The 12,239-nt window shown below is 33.3% G+C and overlaps 3 protein-coding genes across 4 annotated transcripts; 1 reads left to right on the top strand and 2 right to left on the bottom strand.

Moving 5' to 3' along the window:
* The first annotated feature begins 519 nt into the window (after positions 1-519).
* LOC119613327 (putative aldehyde dehydrogenase family 7 member A1 homolog) lies at positions 520-5,607 on the top strand. Its single transcript, XM_037969336.1, has 3 exons — positions 520-688; positions 3,769-4,408; positions 4,468-5,607. Exons 2-3 carry the CDS (start codon positions 3,770-3,772, stop codon positions 5,467-5,469), a joined length of 1,641 nt encoding a protein of 546 aa, XP_037825264.1. The 5' UTR covers positions 520-688; position 3,769; the 3' UTR covers positions 5,470-5,607.
* LOC119613328 (rRNA N6-adenosine-methyltransferase METTL5) lies at positions 5,534-11,285 on the bottom strand. Its single transcript, XM_037969338.1, has 6 exons — positions 11,177-11,285; positions 10,996-11,111; positions 10,532-10,933; positions 10,343-10,474; positions 10,062-10,285; positions 5,534-5,806 (listed from the first exon to the last, which is right to left on the bottom strand). The coding sequence occupies exons 3-6, from the start codon at positions 10,661-10,663 to the stop codon at positions 5,647-5,649; spliced, it is 648 nt and encodes a 215-aa protein (XP_037825266.1). The 5' UTR covers positions 10,664-10,933; positions 10,996-11,111; positions 11,177-11,285; the 3' UTR covers positions 5,534-5,646.
* On the bottom strand, positions 10,656-11,363 carry LOC119613329 (SOSS complex subunit C homolog). 2 transcript variants are annotated; one of them, XM_037969340.1, is made up of 4 exons: positions 11,302-11,317; positions 11,177-11,243; positions 10,996-11,111; positions 10,656-10,933 (listed from the first exon to the last, which is right to left on the bottom strand). In XM_037969340.1, the coding sequence occupies exons 2-4, from the start codon at positions 11,205-11,207 to the stop codon at positions 10,733-10,735; spliced, it is 348 nt and encodes a 115-aa protein (XP_037825268.1). In that variant the 5' UTR covers positions 11,208-11,243; positions 11,302-11,317; the 3' UTR covers positions 10,656-10,732. The 2 variants fall into 2 exon arrangements, with proteins under 2 accessions (XP_037825268.1, XP_037825267.1); XM_037969339.1 differs by having other exon boundaries at positions 11,177-11,363.
* Positions 11,364-12,239: the final 876 nt, after the last annotated feature.

The following is a 12,239-nucleotide window of genomic DNA, read 5'->3' as shown; positions in this document are numbered from 1 at the left end:
TATTGAAAAACTCGTTTGTGTTTAAATGTTTATAAAGGAGATATTTGGTCGAAACTTGTGTAAGTTTGATAAGAAACTGTGGAAAAAGAAAGAAAGGTCTAGATAGATCTAGTGGCAATAGGTTATAGACCGATATAGAGTTTCGATAGAAATCAGAATTTTAGAAATTTCAAACGTACAGTTTTTTATGAAAGATTTTGAGAGAGTAATTGCTATTAACTTTCAAATTTTTCCTTAATTCTTTCAGCCATCCTCGCATAACCTGAAATCCCAGTTTTGTTCTTTAAGAAAATCTTACTTATCTTGTCTCTAATTCGAAAACTGATAAGTTCGTGTAATCTTAAGATAAGTAAAGTGCAATATTTTAAACGTCTACACAAATAAAACTCTAATAATACCAAACAAACAATTTCAATACTTCTTATCAGTAAAAAAAATGGACAGATTTTTTTTTATATTTCTAAAAAAACTCAAATAAACAATAACAATATGGAAAAAGCCGGTTAAATGATAAGAATAAACGACTGAATGCTTCGTATTAGTTGGGGCATGAAAATACCCCTAGTACAGAAAAGCGAAAGTTGAATTATTAGTTGTTAGCGGGTCTTCGAGCTGAGTGGAAGAATTTTTTGAAAAAGAAACTAAGTTTTTTTTTTTTGTACAACTAAATCTTATCAATTACAAACAAGTGAGTGGTTTATAATTTTTAAAAGTGTGATGGTGGTACCCATTGTTATTTAATTTAAATGACATTTCTGAGTTTTGCGAATAATAGATATATATATGTATATATATATATAAATTTGAAAAGATTTTATTAGTTTATATATATTTATAGAGAACTTTAGATTCAATTAGTATTACGGTTTTAAATCTGTAAATGTGACAAGATTATATTTAACAAAATTTGATAGAAACTGTACAAAAATATTTATATTTTTGACCGATATTAGAATTGAAACGATAATGTCCCAAAATAAAGAAGGATTGGGCTCACTCTCCAATATTAATCCTTTTCTATTTAAAAACATTGCAATTTAGAAACAATTAATCAAAATCAATTAATAAAATTCCCTAAAATAGGGCGCTTTTAACTGCAACACGTTCCACAAGAAACATTTGCTTTCCCACCTTAACTTTCACGATATTTGCCTATAAACTATATTAATTGTTTTCAAATCTATTTTTTTAATATCAGCCACTTTTTTTCCAAATTATCTCTAATTATTTTCACTTCCACAGATATGGTCTGAAATTGTTTACCCAGCTTTATATACCCTTGTTATCGTTTCAATTAAGAGATATTTTTGCTATTTTCGAAAATATTCCATAGAAACCATACGAGTGCTAAATAAACAAATTTGTTTAAATTTTGTTATTGTTTTTTTTTTTTTTTTATAGTGAAAAAAAAAAAATAATAACGCATCTAATCTATGGAAGAGATTTTATTTTATAAGTTCGTAAACATGTTAGCCGGGGTGTTATCGGTTTTCAGTGTGTTATCGCTTGCCATAATCATATTCATGTTTGCACTATCAGAGTCAGTTTGTGTATAAACATGTGTTATGGAAATGGGTGTGTTATAGACGTCGTAAAATGGGATAACCCATTTAGCTTTCTCCAATAACTTTCTGAATGAACTAGTATAGCCTAGAATATAGTTCAGGGCCCAAATTATGGCATACGATATCGATCGAAATCTCCATTTAGACTCTATTGAGATTTCGATCGATATCGTATGCCGTAATTTGGGTCCAGATTATATAGCTAGGCTGCAGTCTAGTCTATTGTGTATAGTTTAGTCTATAGCTAAGTCTATAGCTTAGTCTATAGTCTAGTCTACAGTTGAATCTATAATCTAATCTATAGTCTAACTATAGGCTAACCTACAGTCTAGTCTATAGTCTAATCTATAGTCTAGTCTATAGTCTAGTCTATAGTCTAGTCTATAGTCTAGTCTATAGTCTAGTCTATAGTCTAGTCTACAGTCTAGTCTAGTCTAGTCTAGTCTAGTCTATAGTCTATAGTCTAGTCTATAGTCTAGTCTATAGTCTAGTCTATAGTCTAGTCTATAGTCTAGTCTATAGTCTAGTCTATAGTCTAGTCTATAGTCTAGTCTATAGTCTAGTCTATAGTCTAGTCTATAGTCTAGTCTATAGTCTAGTCTATAGTCTAGTCTATAGTCTAGTCTATAGTCTAGTCTATAGTCTAGTCTATAGTCTAGTCTATAGTCTAGTCTATAGTCTAGTCTATAGTCTAGTCTATAGTCTAGTCTATAGTCTAGTCTATAGTCTAGTCTATAGTCTAGTCTATAGTCTAGTCTATAGTCTAGTCTATAGTCTAGTCTATAGTCTAGTCTATAGTCTAGTCTATAGTCTAGTCTATAGTCTAGTCTATAGTCTAGTCTATAGTCTAGTCTATAGTCTAGTCTATAGTCTAGTCTATAGTCTAGTCTATAGTCTAGTCTATAGTCTAGTCTATAGTCTAGTCTATAGTCTAGTCTATAGTCTAGTCTATAGTCTAGTCTATAGTCTAGTCTATAGTCTAGTCTATAGTTTAGTCTATAGTTTAGTCTATAGTCTAGTCTATAGTCTAGTCTATAGTCTAGTCTATAGTCTAGTCTATAGTCTAGTCTATAGTTTAGTCTATAGTCTAGTCCATAGTCTAGTCTATAGTCTATAGTCTAGTCTATAGTCTAGTCTATAGTCTAGTCTATAGTCTAGTCTATAGTCTAGTCTATAGTCTAGTCTATAGTCTAGTCAATAGTCTAGTCAATAGTCTAGTCTATAGTCTAGTCTATAGTCTAGTCTATAGTCTAGTCTATAGTCTAGTCTATAGTCTAGTCTATAGTCTAGTCTATAGTCTAGTCTATAGTCTAGTCTATAGTCTAGTCTATAGTCTAGTCTATAGTCTAGTCTATAGTCTAGTCTATAGTCTAGTCTATAGTCTAGTCTATAGTCTAGTCTATAGTCTAGTCTATAGTCTAGTCTAGTCTACTGTAGTCTAGGCTATAGTCTAGTCTATAGTCTAGTCAATAGTCTAGTCAATAGTCTAGTCAATAGTCTAGTCAATAGTCTAGTCTATAGTCTAGTCTATAGTTTAGTCAATAGTCTAGTCTATAGTCTAGTCTATAGTCTAGTCTATAGTCTAGTCTATAGTCTAGTCAATAGTCTAGTCAATAGTCTAGTCTATAGACTAGTCTATAGTCTAGTCTATAGTCTAGTCTATAGTCTAGTCTATAGTCTAGTCTATAGTTTAGTCTATAGTCTAGTCTATAGTCTAGTTTATAGTCAAGTCTATAGTCTAGTCTATAGTCTAGTCTATAGTCTAGTCAATAGTCTAGTCTATAGTCTAGTCAATAGTCTAGTCAATAGTCTAGTCTATAGTCTAGTCTATAGTCTAGTCTATAGTCTAGTCTACAGTCTAGTCTATAGTCTAGTCTATAGTCTAGTCTATAGTCTAGTCTATAGTCTAGTCTATAGTCTAGTCTATAGTAGTCTAGTCTAGTCTAGTCTATAGTCTAGTCTATAATCTAGTCTATAATCTAGTATATAGTCTAGTCTATAGACTATAGTCTAGTCTATAGGCTAGTCTATAGTCTAGTCTATAGGCTAGTCTGTAGACTATAGACCAGTCTATAGTCTAGTCTATCGTCTAGTCTATAGTCTAGTCTATAGTCAAGTTTCGATAATAGTCTACACTAAAAATAGATTCAATACAGTTGCCTTATTTGTCTAACAATCCTCTTCTCGCTCCCATTACTTACAGAATGGCTCAACTCTGTCGTGCTGTTGGTATTCTTAAGAATCTTCCCCTCCAACAAACTCAAAAAATTGCTGCCTTACATCTTAGCTCCGCCGTAAGAGCCAGCAACTATTTGATTGATACACCCGAGTATTCGTTCTTAAAGGATATTGGTTTGGAACGTGAAAATCCTGGTGTATTCACTGGTTCCTGGAAGGGTTCAGGAGATGTAGTCACCTCTGTGGATCCCGGTACCGGTAAACCTATTGCCGCAGTACGCACTGGTACCGTCCAAGAAATGGAAGAATCCATTAAGGCTGGTGTTGAGGCCTACAAGGAATGGTGTCAAGTACCCGCCCCAGTTAGAGGTGAAATCGTCAGACAGATAGGTGATGAATTGCGTAAATATAAGGAACCTTTGGGTAAATTAGTAAGTTTGGAAGTGGGTAAAATCTACAGTGAGGGTCAAGGTGAAGTGCAAGAGTTCATTGATATCTGTGATTATGCTGTGGGTTTGTCGCGTATCTATGCTGGACAAATGATCAATTCGGAAAGAGCTCAGCATACTATTTTGGAGGCCTGGCGTCCTTTGGGTTTGGTGGGTGTTATCTCTGCCTATAACTTCCCCAATGCTGTATTCGGCTGGAATGCAGCTATTGCTTTGGTGAGTTTGTATTTATAATAAAATTTACCGCAAATATTTATTTTTATTTTTCTTTAAAGACCTGCGGTAACAGCGTTTTATGGAAGGGAGCCCCCAGCACTGCTTTGGTATCTGTGGCCACCACCAAAATTGTAGCCGATGTCTTGAAACGCAACAATTTGCCACCCATTACCACTTTGTGCCAGGGCGGCACTGATGTAGGCAAAAAATTAGTCTCCGACAACCGTGTTAAATTGGTTTCCTTTACCGGAAGTTGCCAAACTGGCCGTGATGTGGGTGTTGAAGTGCAAAAACGTTTCGGCAAAGTTATTTTGGAATTGGGCGGCAACAATGCCTTGGTTATCAATGAAGATGCTAACCTTAAAATGGCCTTAGATGCTGCTTTATTCGGTTGCATTGGTACCTCGGGTCAACGTTGCACCACCACTAGACGTATTATTGTGCACGAGAAACTTTATGATACTTTTGTTAAAGAACTTACCGGCAAATATCAACAAGTTTTATCCCGCATTGGTCATCAATTGGATGCCAACACTTTGGTGGGCCCAGTACATTCTCAACAGAATATTGATGGTTATAAAAACACCATTGAGGAGGCTGTTAAATTGGGTGGCAAGGTGGCTTTTGGTGGTAAAGTTTTACCTCGTGAAGGTTTCTTTGTAGAACCCACCATTATCACTGGTTTGGCTCATGATGCTCCCGTTGTACACCGTGAAACTTTCGCTCCTATTGTTTATGTCTTGAAAACTAAGTCAGTTGAAGAGGCTATACAATGGAACAATGAAGTTGAACAGGGTCTTTCCTCTGCCATTTTCACCGAAAACATGTCCAAGGCCTTTAAATGGATTGGTGCTCAGGGTTCCGACTGCGGTATTGTCAACATTAATACCACTACTAATGGTGCTGAAATTGGTGGTGCTTTCGGCGGTGAAAAACATACCGGCGGTGGCCGCGAATCTGGCTCTGATGCCTGGAAACAATACTGCAAGAGAGCCACCATCACTGTCAATCATTCCGGCGAATTGGCTTGTGCCCAAGGTGTTGTCTTCAATGTAGAGTAATTCATAAGTTTAAGGTTTTCTTGTTTTAAGTTTTAAACAGATTTTATTTAGCTTTGTTTTAAATGCATTCTTTATAGGTTTTTAATTTTTATGTTTTTTGTAAATTTTTAAAATAAATTTTCTTTTTCTGGAATTATATTTAGTTGTAGAGACTTTTTCTATATAACAAAATTACAGCTAGATTTCCTTATCGGTTACATCGAAACGCCAAAAATCAACTTCAATATCTACAGATTTGTTTTTATGAAATTTATAGCTGGCTTCAATGTTATATTTAAGTTCGGCAACGACTTGTCCCTTGACATTCCATTCTTTGGATTTTTTAAGTATGTAGTCCCTGGAAGAGAGAGAGAATGAAAGAAAATTTGCAGCTTAAGATCATACACATCAAATGTTAATTGGTATTTTATTAATACTAAATACCAGAGTCCTATTCTAGGAGCTTAAATTCCATTTTGTTCTAAAATCCCTTTAAAGTATTGGAAACCTCTAAGTTCAATTTTCAATTCATTGTCTATCAATTCATTGTCTGCAATTTTCCTGTTCATTGCCTATCTAGATTTGCAGTGGAAGTAAGTAAGGATTGCAAGAGTGCCAGTACTGAGAAATCGAAGTTTGTCTTTTGCAATTGTTTAAGTTAAAATTGATTTAACTACCTTTTTGAAATACTATTTATAACAACGTTAGAATCCTATAAAGCTTCCCTTTTTTTGCAACTTTGTTGGAATATTCTAACGAGTAACCGCTAACGGTGCTTAAATATTGTTTGCCACCAAATTTATGCTTGTTTCGTTTGACATTATAAAACACTTTTGATTTGTCTACGACACAAGCACTACGTGCAATTACATTTACAAAACCATCTACTTCTACGAGGTAATATTTTGGTTTAAATAAAAAGAGATCTTCATCTCTAATAAATTTGAAATATACATTTGTTTTATTTTTATATAAAATCTTGGGAATCTTGTTGGAGCTGAACATTTGGTCCTAGCGAACCGGATTTCTTAGATCATTTATCGGATTTTTTGGATCTTTATATCAGTACCGGATCTTCTTTGGCACCTTCAACTCCATTCCTATAATACAGTCCACCGGAGATATATTTATCATTTATTTATTTCTACGAAATAAGGTACGTAAATATATTTCATTTGTGAGCAAGTGATAAAATTCGTTTGTTTTGTTTCGCGAACATATACACACATTTCTTTTGTGAATTTTTGTTTTATTTTTTTTTTAATTTGTGGATACATCTCACTAATTCGAACTCTAATTTATATTAAAAATTTTTTAATTTATTTTTGATCCTACGGACAATATATTAAATTAAAGTAAATTTTATTAAAATTTTATTACAAAAATCAGTGGTTTTTACATTTTCTTTTGTGCGTTATTTGTTTACAGATTTAGATCTGTAAATTAAAACAATAAAATACATAAACGGTTGATTCTTCTTCTACCTTTATATTAGTCACCCTACGCTCGGCCAGTTTGACTATTATCACATTTGTTTATATACATTTTGTAGTCAAGTAGTATTATTAATTTATTTATTTTAAACGACTTTTCAAATATTAAAAAATGTCGGTTTCGCCACTAAACTCGTTTATTAGAGCATCGGATGCTCTTATTGCATTCGGGGCTATGTTTAGTAATTTTGACGAAGAAATTCATACGGTTTATACTTTGGAGATTCAGAGTCAAGAGTTAAAAACACTTTGGGGTAAAGTTAAGACGACGTATAATGAATGTCTTAACTCTTTAGAGGCCGAAGAATTTGATGTGGCAGCGGCTAAATATAAAGCTACCTACACAGCGTATATCCAATGCGGAGGATCTATCCATGAAAAAATAGATGAATTCAAATCTGCTTTGAAAAGCAATGAATCTCCAACGGTAAATTCGAACTCCGGTAATACAGATCATAATCTAGCACTACCTCCTTGTGATATTGATTCATTCAGAGGTGATTATGTTTCTTGGCCCGCTTTTAGGGATTTATTTACCGCAATTTTTATTAATAGCTCGCGGCTTAGCAATATAGAACGGCTTTGCCATTTAATAAGAAAAACCGAGGGTGAAGCAAAAGAAATCGTTTCTAAATATCCACTTGTTAACGCAAGTTTTGAAGTAGCCTGGCGCGATTTGAAGGAAGCATATGAGAATCCTCGTATGTTGGTACATAACCAACTAAAAGTTATTTTTGGCCTTCCTTTCCTTGACAAGGAATCGATAACAGCACTCAAAACACTACAACGCGGAATTAATAGTTGCCTTTCGGCTCTTTCTATTTATAAAGTGCCTACGGATAATTGGGATCCAATTATAATTTTTATGTGTATTCAACGTCTGCCTAGATCTACAGTTATTTTGTGGGAACAGGGTGTTAAAAACAAAACTGTTTTGTCTACATGGAAAGATTTCGATAACTTTCTGACAGAAAGAATTCAGACATTGCAATGTCTTCAAGATCTTAAAGGTACGAACTCGACTGACGTCGACTCTTCAGTGCATTCAAATAGTTCTACTATTACTAAACCTTCATGTATCTTATGCCCTAATCAGTCACACTATTTGCGAAATTGTCGTCGATTTAAAAATCTTTCAGTATCTGACAGAATTTCTACTGTGAATGATTATAACTGCTGTACTAATTGCCTTTCGAGGACACATAAAGTCAGAAGTTGTACAATCAACAATAACTGTTTTATTTGCAATAATCGACATCATTCTATGCTTCATCTGCAGCATACAGATAATTCTATAGTTGAAGGACCTACTGTTTCTACTGAACAGAATTCCAGTGAGGTTCTACGACCCACTAACTCTCACACTCGACAATCGCATACGTCCAATAATGTTACTTCTAATCCACAAGTATTTCATACTAGACAGAATCAGTCCGTTTTGTTAGGGACTGCAATGGTAAACATAATTCATAACAGCCATAAGTATCAGGTCCGCGCTTTAATAGATTCGGGTTCAGAATGTTCTTTCATTTCTGAACGTTTACGAAAAAGATTAAAACTTCCCACTCATTCTTCGAATTCTAACGTTTCTGGCGTTAATAATGTGGTTTTTGGAGTTTCAAAGTTTTGTCCTTTGGAAATTAGTTCAGATTTAGATTCTTCAATAAAACTATCAACTAACGCATTTGTTTTACCAGAAATAACAGGAAATTTGCCTTCGACTTCTGTAAATGTCGATATTGGAAAATTATTGCCAAATCTTTGTTTGGCTGATTCGAATCTTTTTACCAGTAGGCCTGTAGATATTCTTATCGGAGCAGATTTATATCCGCGCATTATTTTACCGGAAATACAACAAAACGTATTAGGGTCATTATTGGCACAGAAAACTATATTTGGCTGGATACTGACAGGTCCAGCTAATCCTAGGCATTTTGAAACATATATCGACAATTTAACGTATTCTACGTGGTCTAACGCTTGTTAACCTTTAATTTATTATCACTTTAAAATGCTCACAGAAATATATTTATGTTCCTACTACCTTATTTATGTTTTTATCTTATTATTTATTATCTTTATATATATTATATTACTTATATTAAATAATAATCCACCTGCAGGACTTCGGTGCTGTGGGAAAAGTCGAGAGACTTTCCAAAAATCCACCTGCGGGACTTCGGTTCTGTGGGGAAAGTCGAGAGACTTCTTAAAAATCCACCTGCGGGACTACGGTTCTGTGGGGAAAGTCGAGAGACTTCTTAAAAATCCACCTGCGGGACTTCGGTTCTGTGGGGAAAGTCGAGAGACTTCTTAAAAATCCACCTTCGGGACTTAGGTTCTGTGGGGAAAGTCGAGAGACTTCTTAAAAATCTACATTGTTTTAAAATCGTTTGCAATTCCTAAGGTATTGCAAGGTGGCCGGCAATGTTTAAGTTAAAATTGATTTAACTACCTTTTTGAAATACTATTTATAACAACGTTAGAATCCTATAAAGCTTCCCTTTTTTTGCAACTTTGTTGGAATATTCTAACGAGTAACCGCTAACGGTGCTTAAATATTGTTTGCCACCAAATTTATGCTTGTTTCGTTTGACATTATAAAACACTTTTGATTTGTCTACGACACAAGCACTACGTGCAATTACATTTACAAAACCATCTACTTCTACGAGGTAATATTTTGGTTTAAATAAAAAGAGATCTTCATCTCTAATAAATTTGAAATATACATTTGTTTTATTTTTATATAAAATCTTGGGAATCTTGTTGGAGCTGAACAGCAATGATCTTCCAATCAAAAGCAATCTGATCGATACTTAAGGAGTTTTTAGAAGTGATAGTACAGAGGCTTGTAATATCTATAGTCCTTACGCAGGCACATAGTATTTTTTACAAATTCAAAGGGACTTTTATTACCACAATAAACAATATTAAAACACTTAGAACAGTTTCATCCTTGGATCATTCCGATCAATATTTACGGGGTTATTATAAGTTTGTTTGCTACGTCATACAGTTTTGATCTTCATAAATCGTTCCTACTTTTCTAGGACAACATTTCTCTCAGTTATCTTCCTACAAGTTTTCCTAATGATGACTTCTTAACATTTAGCTTACCTAGTTGAAGTTTTATGTAATGAGTATACAGCCGTAGTGGCCAAATGCATGCCAGTTTCTATGAAACGCATATCCATGCCAACATTATTTTTCGTACCAAATGGTGGATTAGTCACAACAGTATCAAAACAATTTTCCCATTTAGTGCCGGGCAATTGTAAAACATTTGCCTGTACACAATCTATAGCGGGCAGTTCCATTTCCGAAACATTATAACGAAAAACCTAAAGAAATATTACTTAAATAGAATGGATATTAAACAAATCAAAAGGTCTACTTACATCTATAGCATCCGGATCCAATTCAAAGCCTACCGTCAGTTGAGCACCCAAAAGAAATGAACCTATGCTTAACATGCCACAGCCAGCACCAAGATCTCCCACTAATTTACCTTCCAAGTCCTCAAATTGAGCCTGCAATACATACAAATTTATTTTTTCCATACTTAAATTAAAAACAAGAAAACTTACTTGTATATTATATAAAACACAGCTAGCTATATGTGGCGGTGTAGGATATTGTTCCAATTTTATTTTGGGCTTCTCAAAACCATCTACTCCCGACAAATATTCCTCCAATTTTTTCATCCTCATACGAGCCATTTTTGAAAATTTACACACTACTTTAGAATAATTAGAAGAAAATTGTAAAGATGTTTTTTGCAGTTAACCCTATTTAGCGGTATGATTGGCAGGTACGGGATCCAAACGGGGTAAGACCGGTATGAAGGAGTTGCCGTAATGCGAGTCCTGGCTAATAAAATAGCCCAATGTGGTGGCACTTGTAGGATTAAAGACTGAGCGTGGCACTGTTATGGCACTGCTGGTCTGCGGAAAATCCGTTGGTTGACCCAACAACTGTGTAGTGGGCATCTAGTATATGTAGAGTCTGTTATTGATTTCTCAATGGGGCAGCATTAGCAAAATAATCTTACCTGGTTGAGAGGTGTAGAGAGACCGGTACCTAGATTAATATCCGCCACTGGATTAACGCCTTTTTGTAAAAGTTGTCGTTTTAATTGTAAATCTTCCAGAATTTTACGATTTGTTTCTAGGGTAGAATACATATTTCAGTGAAATTTTGTTATAAACAATTTTATTTTAATAATTTTTTACCTTGTTGTGCTCCTAGTGTAGGAAAAGCCATCAAATATATGTTTAGCACAAATAAATTAACAAAAAACTATAAATAAAATGATTTTTAGTTAAAAGTCACAGCAAACTTACAAAAACACGCGTACTTTTTGACAAGATAATATTAATCAAGGTATATTCATTATAAGGTAGTGTTAACAGAACAGCTGATTGTTTTCTGTTAATACTTTACTCTGTAAACACTTCAGACTTTTTTACATGTAGTTTGACAACGTGCTGGCACTTTTAAGTGTAGTCATACTGTCAAACTCTATATAAACAAATTAAAATAAATAAGCTCGGTTTTTCCGAATACGCCGACGACGAATATATATTGATTTGTAGTTATTTGACGAAATTTTGTTAAAAATAAGAATTTTCGAAAACATTCTATAAAAATAGGCTATTTCCAAAATATGCTATAAAAATAGGAAATTTCGAAAATATGCTATAAAAATTGGAAATTTTGAAAATGTTATAAAAGTCGGGCAATATCGAAATTATGCCTAAAAATGGCAAATTTCGAATATATGCTATTAAAATAGGAAATTTCGAAAATATTTTATAAAAATAGGAAATTTTGAAAACATGCTATAAAAATAGGAAATTTCGAAAATATGCTATAAAAATAGGAAATTTCGAAAATATGCTATAAAAATAGGAAATTTCGAAAATATGCTATAAAAACAGGAAATTTCGAAAATATGCTATAAAAATAGGAAATTTCGAAAATATGCTATGAAAATAGGAAATTTTGAAAATATGCTACAAAAATAGGAAATTTCGAAAATATGCTATAAAAATAGGAAATTTCGAAAATATGCTAAAAAAATAAGAAATTTCGAAAATATGCTATAAAAATAGGAAATTTCAAAAATATGCTATAAAAATAGGAAATTTCGAAAATATGCTATAAAAATAGGAAATTTCGAAAATATGCTATAAAAATAAGAAATTTCGAAAATATGCTATAAAAATAGGAAATTTCGAAAATGTGCTATAAAAATAGGAAATTTCGAAAATGTGCTATAAAAATAGGAAATTT

Source organism: Lucilia sericata, unplaced genomic scaffold (genome assembly GCF_015586225.1).
Source record: "Lucilia sericata isolate MDLA Ls3-8-SP2 unplaced genomic scaffold, ASM1558622v1 Contig002062F_arrow, whole genome shotgun sequence".
NCBI classification, from domain to species: domain Eukaryota; kingdom Metazoa; phylum Arthropoda; class Insecta; order Diptera; family Calliphoridae; genus Lucilia; species Lucilia sericata.
This window is presented reverse-complemented; position numbering and strand designations above follow the sequence as displayed.

Coding starts and splice junctions, on each gene's coding strand:
- LOC119613327 (XM_037969336.1), top strand. CDS start 3,770: ATGGCTCAACTCTGTCGTGCTGTTGGTATTCTTAAGAATCTTCCCCTC. Junction 4,409..4,467: donor GGAATGCAGCTATTGCTTTG/GTGAGTTTGTAT, acceptor TTTTCTTTAAAG/ACCTGCGGTAACAGCGTTTT.
- LOC119613328 (XM_037969338.1), bottom strand. CDS start 10,663: ATGGCTCGTATGAGGATGAAAAAATTGGAGGAATATTTGTCGGGAGTA. Junction 10,286..10,342: donor TGGATCCGGATGCTATAGAT/GTAAGTAGACCT, acceptor ATATTTCTTTAG/GTTTTTCGTTATAATGTTTC. Junction 5,807..10,061: donor TTACATAAAACTTCAACTAG/GTAAGCTAAATG, acceptor TCTCTCTTCCAG/GGACTACATACTTAAAAAAT.
- LOC119613329 (XM_037969339.1), bottom strand. CDS start 11,207: ATGGCTTTTCCTACACTAGGAGCACAACAAG. Junction 11,112..11,176: donor TACACTAGGAGCACAACAAG/GTAAAAAATTAT, acceptor ATTCTACCCTAG/AAACAAATCGTAAAATTCTG. Junction 10,934..10,995: donor TCTCTACACCTCTCAACCAG/GTAAGATTATTT, acceptor TACATATACTAG/ATGCCCACTACACAGTTGTT.